This window comes from Trachymyrmex septentrionalis, unplaced genomic scaffold, assembly GCF_001594115.1.
Source record: "Trachymyrmex septentrionalis isolate Tsep2-gDNA-1 unplaced genomic scaffold, Tsep1.0 scaffold17, whole genome shotgun sequence".
In the NCBI taxonomy this organism is placed as follows: Eukaryota; Metazoa; Arthropoda; class Insecta; order Hymenoptera; family Formicidae; genus Trachymyrmex; species Trachymyrmex septentrionalis.
The window spans coordinates 555,578-570,842 of NW_017304864.1; the positions used below are offsets into that span (position 1 = coordinate 555,578).

Here is a 15,265-nt window from a genome sequence, read left to right on the forward strand (position 1 = left end):
TTTAAAAATATATTTATATCTTTTTTATATTAAGTGACTTTTCAATTGCATAATGTCTCCTCGTTAATTCGGGTAAATTATAATATGTAATAAGAGAAATACGCATAATTGTAGAATGATATAAAATATATAATTTTTCCTTCTACTGCAATATCTCTATTGCAGTCACAAAAAACTAATTAAATTTTATATACATTACAATTTCCGCGTATTCCTTTAATTTTACGAATGAGAAAAACATAATACATATCATTATTACGTTTAATACGATTTATCTACGTTGATATAATATCGCAATATTATTTTATTATTTCACGTCCGCTCGGAATTCGAGCTCTATCGCTCTGACCGACTTTCGATCCAAATTGCCAAAGATTCGCGGAAGTGGAAGATGCGCCGGCTTGCATTTAAGAAAGAGTACAGAGTTAATAATTTCCCTCTAGCGACAAAAACTGACTCTGGTATTCCCCTTAACGAGGGTCATTGAGGCCCCTTGACTTTATGGTGGCGTATCTGGTCGCGATTGACGTCCCGTGCTCGCCGTCAATAAGAGGATTCTGGTCGGGTTTTGTAAAGACGGCTGAAACGCGCTGCTGCTTCTTGTCGATCGATTTTTCACATTCCTACGCCATTGAGTACAAGACCAGCATTGTTTGTCGTAAGTGCGAGATACGCCGCGCCGTGACGGGCTGCGTGATAGGGGAAGTCGTAACGGGTCGCGGATACGGTTCGTAGTTGTCCGTACTTTGTGGGCTCTTGTTGGAGAGATCGATCGCCGATACTTCGGCAAGAATTTATTTGCATTGTGAGCCACGCCGTGAAACGCGATCCGCGATCGCCATTGTCGCTGGATAAGTGCGGAATCTCCATTGGTGTACTCTCTTCTAAGCAGAGAGAAAAAGAGACTGATACGAAAATAAATTAATACAGAGAATTCTGAATGTCAATTAAGAGTCGGAAAGAGCTAGATAACATCGTTGCTTTGCATCTGCAAGGGAATATATGAATGTAAATATCATCTATCAGCATCTCCTTTGAGAATTGAGATATAAATATGTGACTGACTTTCTGCAGAGCTAAAATTGAATACGCTGTTAGTAGCTGTTTCGTTCAATTTTCCTTTTATGTTGGCGTAAAAAGCTAATTTAATTGCTGTAGAATATCAATGCATATCTTTATCTTAAGGCAGCTTCTTTTTAGCAAATCGTTTGTCTTTATTTTTCTTATGTTCAATTACTTCATATGTATATAACTATTAATTATTAATATGATGAGAAAAAAATTCACTATAGCTGAGACAGTTTTATATTTTAAGATAAGGAATACAATGAAAGAATAATGAATTATAACAATCTTACTTAAGGAAAAGTTGTAAGATATTAAACATAGATTCTCGTCTTCTAAAAAGATTAATCATTACATTTAATTATTTCATATAATACAATATATTGATACCATTTGATATACACAAGTCGTGCAGTTAGAGATATCGAGATAAAAGGATGACTTAATCAGGACAATTATTCTCTGAGGCCCAAGTCGCCTCAATAGGGTATAGGTAATCGAAAAGAGGGAGCCTGGTGCGATCTCAGCAGCGCGAATCTCAGCAGCGCGAATCTCAGCATCGCGAATCTCAGCATCGCGAATAAGGAGAGGTATGTAATGAACGACGACGGGAGTCCCGCTCGCAGCCGTGGCGTAGACAAAAATCAGAATTCCTCGTTCTCAATCCGGCTGCGATCTCGCGCGATCTCCTCTTCGCAGCGCGTCCGCAGCGAGTGGCGATCTCAGGGCAGATGGCTACACGTGTTGGGCGAACGCGCCACGTCGCAATGCGCTTCATCGCTCGCGTGTGGTGCATCGCGAAACACATCGCCGCCCCTCGATTACGAGCGCGTCGCGCTCGCGCGTGGATATAGCCGAGATAGCGCATTTTTCGGATTTCGCGCGAGAGTACACACGACACACGCTCACGTATGCACGCATGATTGCGTACGCGCGCGTCGTGCGCTACCGCTGGCTGGCTACCTCCCCCCCTCCCCTGCCCCTCCCCCTCCCCGCTCTTCTCCATCCCGCCGTCGGAATGCCTGCCTCTTCCCTCCTCCCCGCCCCCCTCGATCCGCAGCGGCGCGATCTAATGATTAATTAAGCTTTCCGAGAAAACGCAACAAGTGAAACGTTATTAACACTTAGTGGCACAGTTTACTTGGATCAGCGCCGGTCGAAGGCTTTCCCCTTCGCCCCTTTGTGTGTGATCTCTTAGCTTGCACGCACTTCCTGTTGGCGCGAGAAACCTTGAGACTCGGCTTCTAACTCGATCGATGCACGTCAAGAAATACGAATATTTCGATTTTTGTCGACTTTTTTTTTTTTTTTTTTTTTTTTTATTTAACTGTAATAAATGGAAATAGTCCGAGATACGTGAATAAATATGAGAAAGAAAAGAGTCTTGTTCGAACAGAGCGGATCTTACGAAGGAACCGTCGGAACTGTCCCCTCACTGATTTTGATAGGTTTTAGATATGTTGTAGAGTGATGTTGTAGATCTATTTATTAAATTACACATAATTATTAATTGTTAATCTTTACAGGAAGAAAAAGCCACTAAGGCGGTGTTGAAACAGTGTCATACTTGTATATTTAAGAAGCAATGTATATATATTTAAGACAATATTTCCTTGTTTATTTTGACATTAAGAGCGTCTTTGCATAATTTAGATGAAAACTATTTAAGTCAAATATTGTAGTACTAGATTTTTCCTTATTTTAGAACGATTGTCTTGCAATTTTTTGTGATTGTGATGTATTCAACTCACACAGAACGGCGCCACGGCGCATCAAAGCATCTGGATTTCGCATCGGGGTTTGCTTCCTCTCTCCAGTATCGCTTTTGAGTAATTTCCATGGAAAGATAATACGACGGCTGGCATTTACGCTGGCGTCAGAACTACGCATCACGTCCTATCATCGCCGTATGCGTTTTCTATTTGTCCGTATACGTTTCCCAGCTGGCAGACGCCATTTAGAGCTTATGAATAATTAACGTAGAGAAGTGACAAGTTGGTCGCGGTTTCGCCGTCTATGCATATTTTCTTCGTTCGCAAATCTCGCTTGCTTGCACTTCTCCTTTTCCTTTAGCTGAAAGAAAGGAGTTCGGCCGAAGATCTATTCATATACTGAATATTCATACTTAAAACCTACTTTTAATGTATCTCATGTTTTATCTATCATTAAATATTTTAGTTAGATATATCAGGTAATATATGCGCTGTATTTTGGTCACGTTTCTTTGTTTTTCTTTTCTTACATGCGGTGTTTGTAAATCCACGAACGCGCTCCCAAGTTAATTCGTCAACCGAAAAAAATGACGTTTCCGGGGACGTGGTGCGTAATAGTTATCCCACGTGGCAACGGATGCTGAGATTGCATGTCGAGTTCGATCTCAGGATGCATGGGGGAGAGGAGGGTAGGGAGGAGAAAGAACTAGAGACTGTATGCGGTGGGAAAAATTGAGACGTGCGTATGTGGTGTAGTTCGATCGAGCTGAGATAAGTCAACGCCAATTGGCTATATCGATTGCCAGGATCTACATCTACGTAGTTAAGCTGCATTATTAATGATTAATGCCAATGGAAGCAACATGTTGTCCGAGGTCTGTCAACGAGAATTACGTTTTTATTGGATAAATTTAACTTCGTGTCGTATACATTATAAAATCATGCTTTTTTACGATAAATACGATGTTATATTTGCGTGAAGTATTTTTTGATCGTTAATTTTTAGATACATCGCTTTCTTATTTTAAAAGTGGCAAAACTAAAAAAAATTAAGTTTTCCAGGAAAGGGAAGAAACTACAATATTTTCTTGACAGAAAATTATTGACTAATTAAATAATATCGGCAAAAAGAATTATACTTTTAGAAACAATGCCATTTCTGCCAGTTTTGTTTCACAATTTTAAAGAAACCACCCTTTTTATGACGATTTTTAAAATGAAATTAAATTAATCTGCCTGTGATGAGAGTCTGATGATAATATTTACTAAATTCATTCATAATAATAACTCGAGAAATGTTTTCTTAGTTGTGTCACTTTTGAGTAAGTAAGGAGAGAAACGATGTAAAGGTTAACACAACAATTAGAGGAAGAGGAAGAGAGATATAAACTCTATTTATTAATTGTACATTATAAATACATTTATTTTTATTATATTTATAAATATAATTTATTGATTAACGCGCTTTTAGCGGGAAGAGAAATACATCAGAGCGCAAAGGATTAAATAAGGTTTATCGCTGACATTATCGGCTTCAATTCATTATTATCATTGCACATCTGCGGAAATGCGCGTTAGTTGTTCAATGAAGATTAAGATCGCATTCTTGAAATTTCTAACTCAATGAAAGCAGGCGAACGGGCGATTCTGCTGACGATAAAAGAGTAATTGCCCCGCTCGGCGCGAACGGTTTTCAGTCACGAAACTATTGATTGCACCCGCCATTACGCTCATTGATCTTCCTATTTACAATAGATTGATTTATACGCCTGCCTCTATCTCTGTTGCAGATCGATTCTAGCCCTGATGATGCTGAGCACGGCCGGTGTCTCGTCTTCTCACATACCCGACAAATATCCCATAGAAGTAAGTCTTATCTTTACAACTTTGTTTTAACTACTGGTTTATATTCTTGTTAAACATTCACATTTGAGAATGTGTGCCGATACATTTTGATTGAATGACTCAACATGTTTAAATAATTTTATCATCATTATGGACTAATTGCGACCGATATAATGGAAGAATGCAATTGAGAATATTACAAGACTGAAAGCATTACATTATTGTAACAAAAGATAGATATGAAGGAATACTATCAACACTTTGCGTAACTACAATCTGTAGAAATTGTATCTAATCGTTTTATTAATTTTGTTAAATTTGCGTTCTCTACATGTATACACTGAGGATGACCTAATAATAAGATCGAAACATATGTTCTAAGAATGTGAAATACATAAAAATCTGGCTCGCCTTTTCTTGTTATTTATTGTTAATTAAAAAAAATTATACTTAAATTTAAGTATCATTTCTTAAAATCAAATAAATATATATTATCCGTAAGCAAATGGTCCTATTGGTACTATCTAAACAAATATTTATTCAAATTTCGTAAATTTTTTTTTAGCGTGGAGATAAAAAATAATAAAATGTTATTTAAGTCAAGGAATTGGGTTACCATTGATTTTTGATATCTAACAGTGTAAACTTCGAAAAACAATCTCATTTTATTAATAATGACAAGTGACGGGGAACTAATTTTACAGTATATTTCGATGACAAGCTAGTTATGCTAGTTAGTAAGCTTTTATTCGGAATCAATGTCGTCGATTAAGCATCAATAAATAATCACGTCCGCGACAAGCTGAATTCGATCTCGCGATTGGCTATTGCGATAATTCCGTTCGCTTCTCCGACAACAGTCCTCGTCGTGCGCGAGATGCATATTAATTCGATCCACTTGCGGGAATTAATACGCAATTACGTGGCACTATGCGGGGGTAGGGGGTAATTAATTGACACCGAAGGAGGTCCCTAAATTACGCTGGCGCAGAGAACGCGCCGGGAACAAGGCCACGTGGCGCGCGACACGAGAATGAACGCAAACACGGTTTGCGTGCAGTGCAACCACCGCTGCTATTTTATAATTACACTTAAGAACCCGTTTGTTCTGGAAAACGTGTGTATTACGGATGACACGAAAATAGATGACGCAGCTTAGGAAATACGGCGCATTCCGGCTACCCGAAATTACACATGCGACCTTCATCTTAGGCCTACGTCAAGGCGATACACACTTCCGGAATTGCTTTCTTGAAAGACCGATATATATAATAAGAATTTTCAGAGCATTACGTAATCCTTGACGAATTTTCAACCGAGCTTATAACTCTAGAGTTATAATTTCTCAGCTTTTTTAATGGAAAGAACGGTTTTGCTAAAGTATCTAAAATTTAATTAGATACAGATCTAAAAATAATTTTGTTGTACTATTAAAATAATTACGTAGGAATTTTATGATAAGTAATGCTGCAAAAAGTTTTGACATTCTAGAAATCAGTTTGAGTATCCTACATAATTATTTTGATAGCTTAATAAAATTATTTTCAGATCTGTATCTGTCTAAATTTTTAGATACTTTAGCAATATCATTGTTTCCGTGTTTCTTCCTTATTTTCAGGTATAGATTATATAATCTGTATATTTATACTTTTTTGCATTACCGAAAAAAATAATACAAGTAAAAAATTATAAAATTGTTCAGGGGAGAGGGAAAAGAAAATTGCTTATTTAAAAATTAATTATTTACGGCAGTATTAAATATAAATTAATTACAGCTTTACAAATTACTTTCAAATTTTATTTGTAAAAATATCGATAATAATCATGTTTAATTGGTGTTATATTAGACTATTAAAAATTACCCCTATTTTAATTTGTGTCATTTTTCTCGTTTTCAATTCTTTCTATTCTACTTTCTGTTTGAATTCGATTAACTTCCATCACTTTTTCTGAAGGCCGATAGATTTAAAACACAATCTGCACATAATATGAAATTCGAAAAGTTTCGACTTGTGTCATTTTTCGTGCGATATTATATATTCTATATTATCCATATATCTTATATTATCTTTATATTTTCTTATATATTCTATATGTTATCTTTTTATAATTATATTCTTGTCGATTTGATATGAAAATCAAAATCCAGACAAAGTAATAGATACTCAATTCGATTAGCTTCTAATCAGGTTCGTGTCTTCCCCTTAATATTATTTAAAAATACATGAAGCATCCTTTCTTTTTAAATACGATCAAAGTCTCACTGTAAATGCTTTGAAGCACTTGATTGATCAATCAGAGGAAAGAATTTTACGAATTGATCAATCAAAGAATGTTTCAAAGCATTACGTTGATCATACTCTCTCTCTGTGAAGTATTATCGTTACATGAATTTATTCTCGATGAGGTCTCATTATTCCGTATACTGTAAAAATATCTCCTCAAGTATATCCAACGTGAAGCATGTATTTCCTCCTTTGTACGGAGTCTTTGCTGTATAAACGCTGTGATTAACGTTCCAGGGTTAATGCTAGGTATTAAGGAAGTATTAGTTTGCTGCTCTTGGGGTTAACAACTTGCAAAAAAAGCAGCTAAGAGTTCTTCATTCGAATTCACCATTGTTTGACACTAAATTCAACATTGACACACGGTGTTTACGAAAAGCGTAATTACATGTTTGCATTATTTTTCTTTCGTGAAATCTAAGTCCTTGCTCGTTAAAAATAGAAACGATCCTCGGCGACGCGACGCACAGAACAAACCGACGAACGTGGGCGGAACAAAAGTCACATTTAAGAGGCCTTTCGAGATTTAACGGTTGTTATTCGTCTCGCGACAGGTTCGGCGAAATCGACGATTTGTATTCCGGTCTCGAGATATTACGCCCATAGCGTGCGAGGGAATAAGAGATGCGACTCTTCGCGTTTGATTAATTAGACGTGCGCGATCGAAGGGAGGATCGGACGTGAAGTATGAAGCGCGGGAAATCTTTACGTGAGAACGTCGTGCCTTTCTTCCCGGTGGTGAAGCGACGTTACCTTAGGAAACTTCCGGCAGAAGTTAATGCAACGAGTAGCTCATGGTGCGCGGAGATAGATCGAATGCCGTTAATTCAGCGCCGTGTGTGTGTGCAATACAGTATAATCGATCTTTCGTTTAATTAATCACGACAAGAGTACGTGATACCGAAACGCATGCGATCTAATTGGGATCTCGTTCGCAGTAGCGATATTAATTACCGAACAAACAGTTTGTGCTCTATGATGCTGGTGTGTGATTAACAGGAACAAAATACCAGTCGTACGTATCTGCCTCATCGTTTAATTACCGTCCAGTTACCTGCTTCGATATTTTTTTTCACTGTAATAGCTATCGTCACTTTTCACACTCGCGCAATTATCTATCATGAAGAGTGATAGAAAGAGGCGATAAGCAAAAAGACTTGGAAACAAAATTTACATAAACAATAATAAGTTAGAATCAAGACCGTCAAATAAATTAATAAACTAAGTAAGAAAAGTATTATTTATACAGTCAGATTAGAATAATACATCTATATGTATTTAAATAATTTTTTTAATTGAAAATATGATTTGCATTATCATCGCGCTAAGCTTGATATTCCTTTTTTTATTATCTCAGATATATGACTGTGCGACGATTACTTTTCAGATTTACAACAAAGACAGATTTACACAATCTGAAATAGATAATAATAATCCTTCCAAATTAAATTTATACAATTAAATTTATCAAATTAAATTTATATAACAAATTAAATCGTTGATACTATTTAGCATCCTAAACCATGTAAAGAACTTATTGTGAAAAATATTACCTCAGTTGTGATTAAAATCTCCCTTTCCCATTTAAATGAATTTAGAAAAGAAATATTATTATTAGATAAAATTGCGTCCGAATATTAATAAGGTCTGTATTTAAAAAGTAATGTAAGTTAGAGTGTATGTGAAAGATAATCGATAAATGAAGTATAATTATTTTTGCATAAATTATCAAAATAAAATATTTTACATAAATAATTAAACAATTAACAATAAATTTACTTGAAAATTATTCCTCTTTTTAAGATATTAAGTTTATATTTGACTGTAAGAGTTTCGGAGTTACAGTTAGCTGAAGAATTCACGATTGACGGAACAGTGTTTATTTTTCTAGGTGTATCATATGTTACAAGAAAGAACACAATTTGGAATCAGCCATGACAACAGGATAAGAGGCACTTGGGGAACGTGGAGTTCATGGAGCGAATGTTCCAGATCTTGCGGTACAGGTATCCAGTCTCAATTTCGGGAATGCGTCCCTCTACGGTGAGTCCATTTAATATGACAGATAAAAATCCTGAAATAATTTTTTAATCTTTATAAAAAAAAGAACATATACTGTGGCTACCAAAAGTTTCCGGCTAATAATATAAATAATTTTGTTGTATTGCTCAGATATAGAATTGTTACAAATAAATATTTCGTATATAAGTATTAATTACGCACTTAATATACTCCAGTATTTAAAATATTGTGTATAGTAAGAATTTTATTAACTCATAATGATATAAATTAAAAAATAAATTGACAAAAATACAAAAATTAAATTAAAATTATATACTGGCCGGAAAAATTTTTGGCAGCCACTATGTATTGTCGTATTTAGTGCTATTTTAAAATAACATGTAAAATCAAATACGATAAAGAAAGCCAAGATCGGTCAAATTTGGATGTTACAAATAATACATTATATATTCTTTTATTGAATCAATTTATTCCAGATATAATTGCGAGCCGATAACATTCGAAAACAATCATTCTGAAACGATAATAATCCCCTCTAAATTAAATTAGAAAGAAAGAAAAAAAGTAAGAAATTTATTGCAAAAAATATTACCTCAGATAACGAATGTTCACAACTATACTTCATTTATCGATTATCTTTCACATACACTCTAGCTTACATTACTTTTTAAATACAGACCTTATTAATATTCGGACGCAATTTTATCTAATATAATTAATAAAATAATATTTCTTTTCTAAATTCATTTAAATGGGAAAGGGAGATTTTAATCACAACTGAGGTAATATTTTTCACAATAAGTTCTTTACATGGTTTAGGATGCTAAATAGTGTCAACGATTTAATTTGTTATATAAATTTAATTTGATAAATTTATCGGCTCGCAATTATATTTAAATAAATTGAATCAATAAAAGAGTTATATAATGTATTATTTATAACATCCAAAATTTGATCGATCTTAGCTTTCTTTATCGTATTTGATGTATTCACATATACGATCGCTTAAAATTCTTAATAAACATGTAAAATATTTTAAAATACCATTATATATATGTTTTTTAAATATTTTATATAACATTCTAAATAAGGCGTTATAAATAATAAGACAAACATACGTTATAGGATATATCAAGAGTTTCCTTTCACTTTCCTTTACAAAGCTAAAAGTGCAAAACAAAGCGCGACAAGAGCTCATTGAGCATGAAAATCAAACACTGTATGACCATATTACCATCCAAATATTTTCACGCTCGATTAATGATTTCCACACTTCGCATCACCTTTGTCCTCGCGGTGCGGAGGGCACGATCTTCCGCAGGAGGTCACGACTGGGATCGGTAATCGTCGGGCGTCGCGGTTCCATCGCGAGAATGCAAAGCACCTTGCGCAGTTGATCCTAACAATAATCACATGCTTTGCGGTACCGTTAGGGTCTCGCGCAATTTGGATCATAAACGCTCGCTAGACGAATCGCGTTGCATTTCGCATAACCGCGTGGAACTTTGGACTTCGAATATACTTACTCCTACTCTTCAATCTGTCGATTGAATCGACCACCGCTTATCTTCGATTCCTTCATATCCATAAGGAACATACAAGGTGCCTCAGATTCATCGATATCTTATTATATGGAGAGATAACTCGTTTAACTCTCTTTCTTCATCAGCGTGTAACATGTAGTAGCTAGATGGATAAGCATAGTTTTTAGATTGAATAGATTGTTCTGCAGTTTCTAATGCGATAATGCGCAATATTCTTATGTTGTTTACTTATCCATATTGAAAGTCTTCAATATAAATATATAAAACTTTTTTAAAATATTTGGACAAAGTAAAATTACACAAATTCTGTTTGATATTCATGAATGCATATACATGTAGAAAAGATTACATGCGATATTATGAAACGTAATTTTTTTTTCTTTGAATAAATGGATAACATTTTTTCCTTTGTATACAATTTATGCACTGCTTTCATAAACATTGCTGTCATTTATATTACAAAAATAAAGTGCACGAAAGAGCTTTGATTAAACTTTTTATTGCATTTTTTAAAACTTGAAATTGCACACATTGTGATATCTGTACAAATGTTTATTCGATACGTGGATAGGAAAGAAAGAGAGAGAAAAAGGGAATAGCCGCCAGTCGTTTATTATTTAAATATGCTTTCACTGTGCGTTTCCTTCTTGAAAATTTATCTACGAACGAATTTTGTCGTCAATGGAGATTCTCATTCAGGATTACAGTATATTTTTTATTTGAATAATAAAAGAATATATAAAATTCCAGTGGAACATGAATAATTCAGAAATTCCTTCAAGAAAGAGACTTTAACGCATAAGTTCCGTACACCCTGTATGTCCTGCCTGGCTAGCTATAAAGCAGCGTGCAAATTACGGATCAGTAGCGTAAGAAGATTATACACCGGCAGGCCGACGACTTCTGCGAGTTTCTCCTGGGGGCAGAAACGTGTTGTTATCGTCACTGACATTTACACCTTCCTAACGCTACTGCGAGCCGTTACGTGACTCGCAATATGAATATATCGCGACGAGTTCACTATACGAGTAAATACAAAGTAGTCAGTATCTCGCTCGTTAAAGACGTCTGATAACTTGAATTTGACTTTATCCTTGACGATAGTTACACAAGAGTTCTGATGACTAACTTAACATAAACAATTAAGAGATCTACTCGAATCATATTTTACTCCGTCTTAATCACATTGGATTGAAATGTTATTATTCAATCATATAAATTATGTTAAATAAACTACATAAAATTTTTAGATAAAATAGCATTTAAATAGATTGCACCGAAGAGAAAATGTAAACTTAAATTCTTAAATCATAATTTTATTTAATTTTACGTGAAATAAAAAATGTAATATATGTGAAGTGATTATCCTCCATCTAATAACAAGTGTAATTATTTCCTTCAGCGTAGCAACAATGATTAAATAACACTCATAAATGTTTCTTTCATTCTTATCGCGTATATTTTCTCCCTTTCTCTCTTTTGATCTTTGAGGTTGCATAGTGCTATGCATTTCTTAAAAATGCGCTTATGCACTCGGCGCTAAAAATCGAGATGCATCGCGCGCTACTCGCACGAGTCAATGGGTGAGCTAATGCAAGCGATTCGTTCCAGGAGACTTTTGAGGAGGCGAAGTATTATCTCGGAGAACGGTACGAACAGCTCCAGACCCATTTGTATCGGCACATACAAGCGCTACCACACGTGCAATACGCAGGTAAGCCGGCGCACAAGACCTTCAGCACGTTTATCGACAAGAATTATAGAGGAACTCTCTTGGAAAATCAAGTTCTTGAATTTGAAAAATGGTAATGCATAGAGCGTTTAACTCTATTTAATTTTGTTGTGTTCGTCTAAAAAATTAATCCGCAGATAAATTCAAACAGTTATAGAGGCATTTCTAAAGAATCTTAGAATTTGAAGCGATTAAAATGTTTGTTAAATAAATTTTAGTATTGATCCAACTTGGCTCGAATTATTATTATTATTATTATTATTTTGATTTTTATTTCAATTGAGACTTTATATTGTCTTTTTATTAAGATACGAGTACATATTTGAGCAATTAAAGAGGAATTTCTGCAGAATCTTATTTAAATTTGTTGAAAAATGACACAAAGTGCACAACTTAATATTAATTTTATCGTATATTTAAAAAATTATTTTTGAAGATGCAGATTCCAGCAATTATTATATATTATCGAAGAGCTTCTGGAGAACCTTAAATTTGTCGGAAAATAATATTTTAATTCTATTGGATGTATCGAAAAAATTATTTCGAAGATATAGCTTCGAACGATATCTTTCGAATTGCCTCTACAATGTAAAATTTGCTCATGGATAGAATCTCGCTTACTAAGCTCGTTTTCGTCGAGATCGCTCGTTTCATCAGTCTATCAAAATCTGACGTAAGCGTAAATTTCACGAAGAGAGAATCTGCAACGCCGATCTGCAACGTTGAAAATTCTCTGCGAAGAGATCCCTAGAATTTCAAGAAAACGGAGAAGACTCTTAGATAGAAGGCCGCCTTATTTCCAGGGCGGTTTATTGTCGGGGCCTTGAACCGAACAATTAACGCGCGTAAGCTCGCTGATCGTTCGCATAAAATTCGCATACACACTCGCGCGTGTGTCACTATTTCCACGATGTCGCATAGATCAGCGAATGTGTCTATATCCACCTAGACCCGTGCACGCTGCAAGGCACGCTCCTCAAGATTTTCCTCTCGACGATGCGTCACGAGTCTCGAACAAATCATCGCGCGGGCCAATTAAGGATGCGCACGACGACGATTTATATCCCCGGTTCTACAACGCACTGTGTGTGTGTGTGTGTGTGTGTGTGTGTGTGTGTGTGTGTGTGTGTGTGTGTGTGTGTGTATGCACGTGGCGTTGTTTAAAATTCATAAGAATAATCACCACCTGCGAGACTAAAGACCGCCGTGTAATGGATGGCTTTGACCGGTATCGAGAAGGAAGTGGAAGAGAGAAAGGGCTCGTTGGTGTTGATTAGCTCTTGATAGTAGTAAAGACCGTGCGATAAGATCTGTTTACATCTCGGCCACGATCAGTGCTCGTTGACGTACTGGGTGTTCTTGACCCACAAGTATTCGTATTATACCTTGCGTGTTTCGCAGTTTAAAGAGAGAAAACGTTATTTTTTTTTGTCAAGGGTACAGCAACAATTAAGTAAAGTAAGTGAAGTAAGAATTTTTTTTTTTTTTTTTTTTTTTTTAGCATAGAGTAAGAATTTTAACGTGAAAGTTTTAACTCTCAAAATTGCTTTGACATAATAAAATCGCGATATAGAGCGAAATTGGCTTGATGTTACCTAAAAGATGCGGCTTCGTTATCCGTTATTACTCGGGGAGAAAAACGGCGCCTTGTGCGGGCATATTTATCTTCGAGCTCGATACCAGGGGACTACATTTCCGAGCCGTATTCGCGATTCGCAAACATGCCCGGGCAAAGTAACCACCGTTTCGTTCGCCGGCAATTAATAGTCTACCCGGAAATTGCAACGCGGCCGCGCACGTAGCGCACCAGCACCACACGTGCCGGCATTCGCGTGTTTGCACGAATATACGGACTTCCTCTCGGAGCACGCGGCAGCTCGGAATGCGAGCTTTTTTTTCTGCCAGAGGCCGCAAATAATTTTACCTTTATTTATTCGCAGCGCTTTGGGAAAAGCGCGACCGACGTGCTGTAAAAAGCAACGCGATCGATCCTGTCGGTTTTTCCCTCCCTGGAAGAACCGCGTCTATTTCTCGATGGTAACTCCGTTCTCTTCTCTCGATCGATCCTCAATTACCGTAAGTTTAATTAATCCATTACGCGTTTGTGCAGGAATGCCCGAACTTCTCGGAAGACTTGCGGGCGGAGCAGTGCTCCAAGTACAACGGAAGGAACTACAAGGGCCGCAGTTACGTCTGGATGCCCTTCGTAGATGGTGAGTCGATGGATACGTGGAGATGCACGGATGCGTGTGTGGATACTTCCATTTCCTGCTATCTATTTGAAATTTGACATTTTCAAACTATATTTAAACTCGGCGCTACCAAGAACCTCCTAACATCGAGTTTCACAATAATATATTTTTTTCCCTGAATTTTTTTTTTTAATTTTGGAATTCTGGGACGAGAATCGAATTCGGGGGATACTTCGTAAACTCTTAGAAACAAAGTCCTCTTTAGTTTCTTTTTGTTAAAAAGCTTTCATCCTCGAAGAGTCAATCGATCCTCTTATCATTATTGGAAATTAAACTCTCAAATTATTAGCCAAGGGGGAGGGGGAGGGGGTTGTCGACGACAATTATTAATCAATTATGAATTATAATATTTAACAATATTCAATTTTATGATGTGCATTATTAAATTTCTCTGGCGGGATTCCCTTCTTCGCCACTAGCGAAACATACGACTTTTACGAAATAACAAAGAAGGGTCTTGCGATGCCCAAACGAACGAACGTGACGTCGCCCGATCAGTGTCCGACCGATATAACGATGACGTAGCTAACGACCAGGCCTGGTGACCTAACTTCCGCCTGGCCTAATCGTGACTACTGTTGTTCCCCAGCGCCGAACTCCTGCGCGCTCAATTGCCGTGCAGTCGGCGAGCGTTTTTACGCAACGCTTGAACCGGCAGTAATAGACGGCACGCCCTGCGATGCTCCGAATCTTCGTGGACGCGGCGGCGGCGGCGGCGCCGGCGGGATTTCGACGGAACGCAATGGTGAACGATGGCTCTGCGTCGCTGGACAATGCAAGGTATGAATAGCGTGAGCGTTAAGCGAGA

The 15,265-nt window shown here is 36.5% G+C and overlaps 1 protein-coding gene across 3 annotated transcripts in view; it reads left to right on the top strand.

Annotated features, from left to right (window-relative positions):
- Positions 1–15,265, top strand: part of LOC108746380 (thrombospondin type-1 domain-containing protein 4-like) — a 68,062-nt gene that overhangs the window by 43,884 nt on the left and 8,913 nt on the right. For 2 of the 3 annotated variants that reach the window (XM_018483113.1, XM_018483114.1), the window contains 5 exons: positions 4,568–4,643; positions 8,799–8,950; positions 12,085–12,187; positions 14,316–14,418; positions 15,047–15,237. In XM_018483113.1, the coding sequence (XP_018338615.1) occupies positions 4,568–4,643; positions 8,799–8,950; positions 12,085–12,187; positions 14,316–14,418; positions 15,047–15,237 (625 nt within the window). Of the gene's footprint in view, positions 1–4,567; positions 4,644–8,783; positions 8,951–12,084; positions 12,188–14,315; positions 14,419–15,046; positions 15,238–15,265 lie in introns of those variants that run through there. The other variant, XM_018483115.1, reaches the window with a different exon arrangement.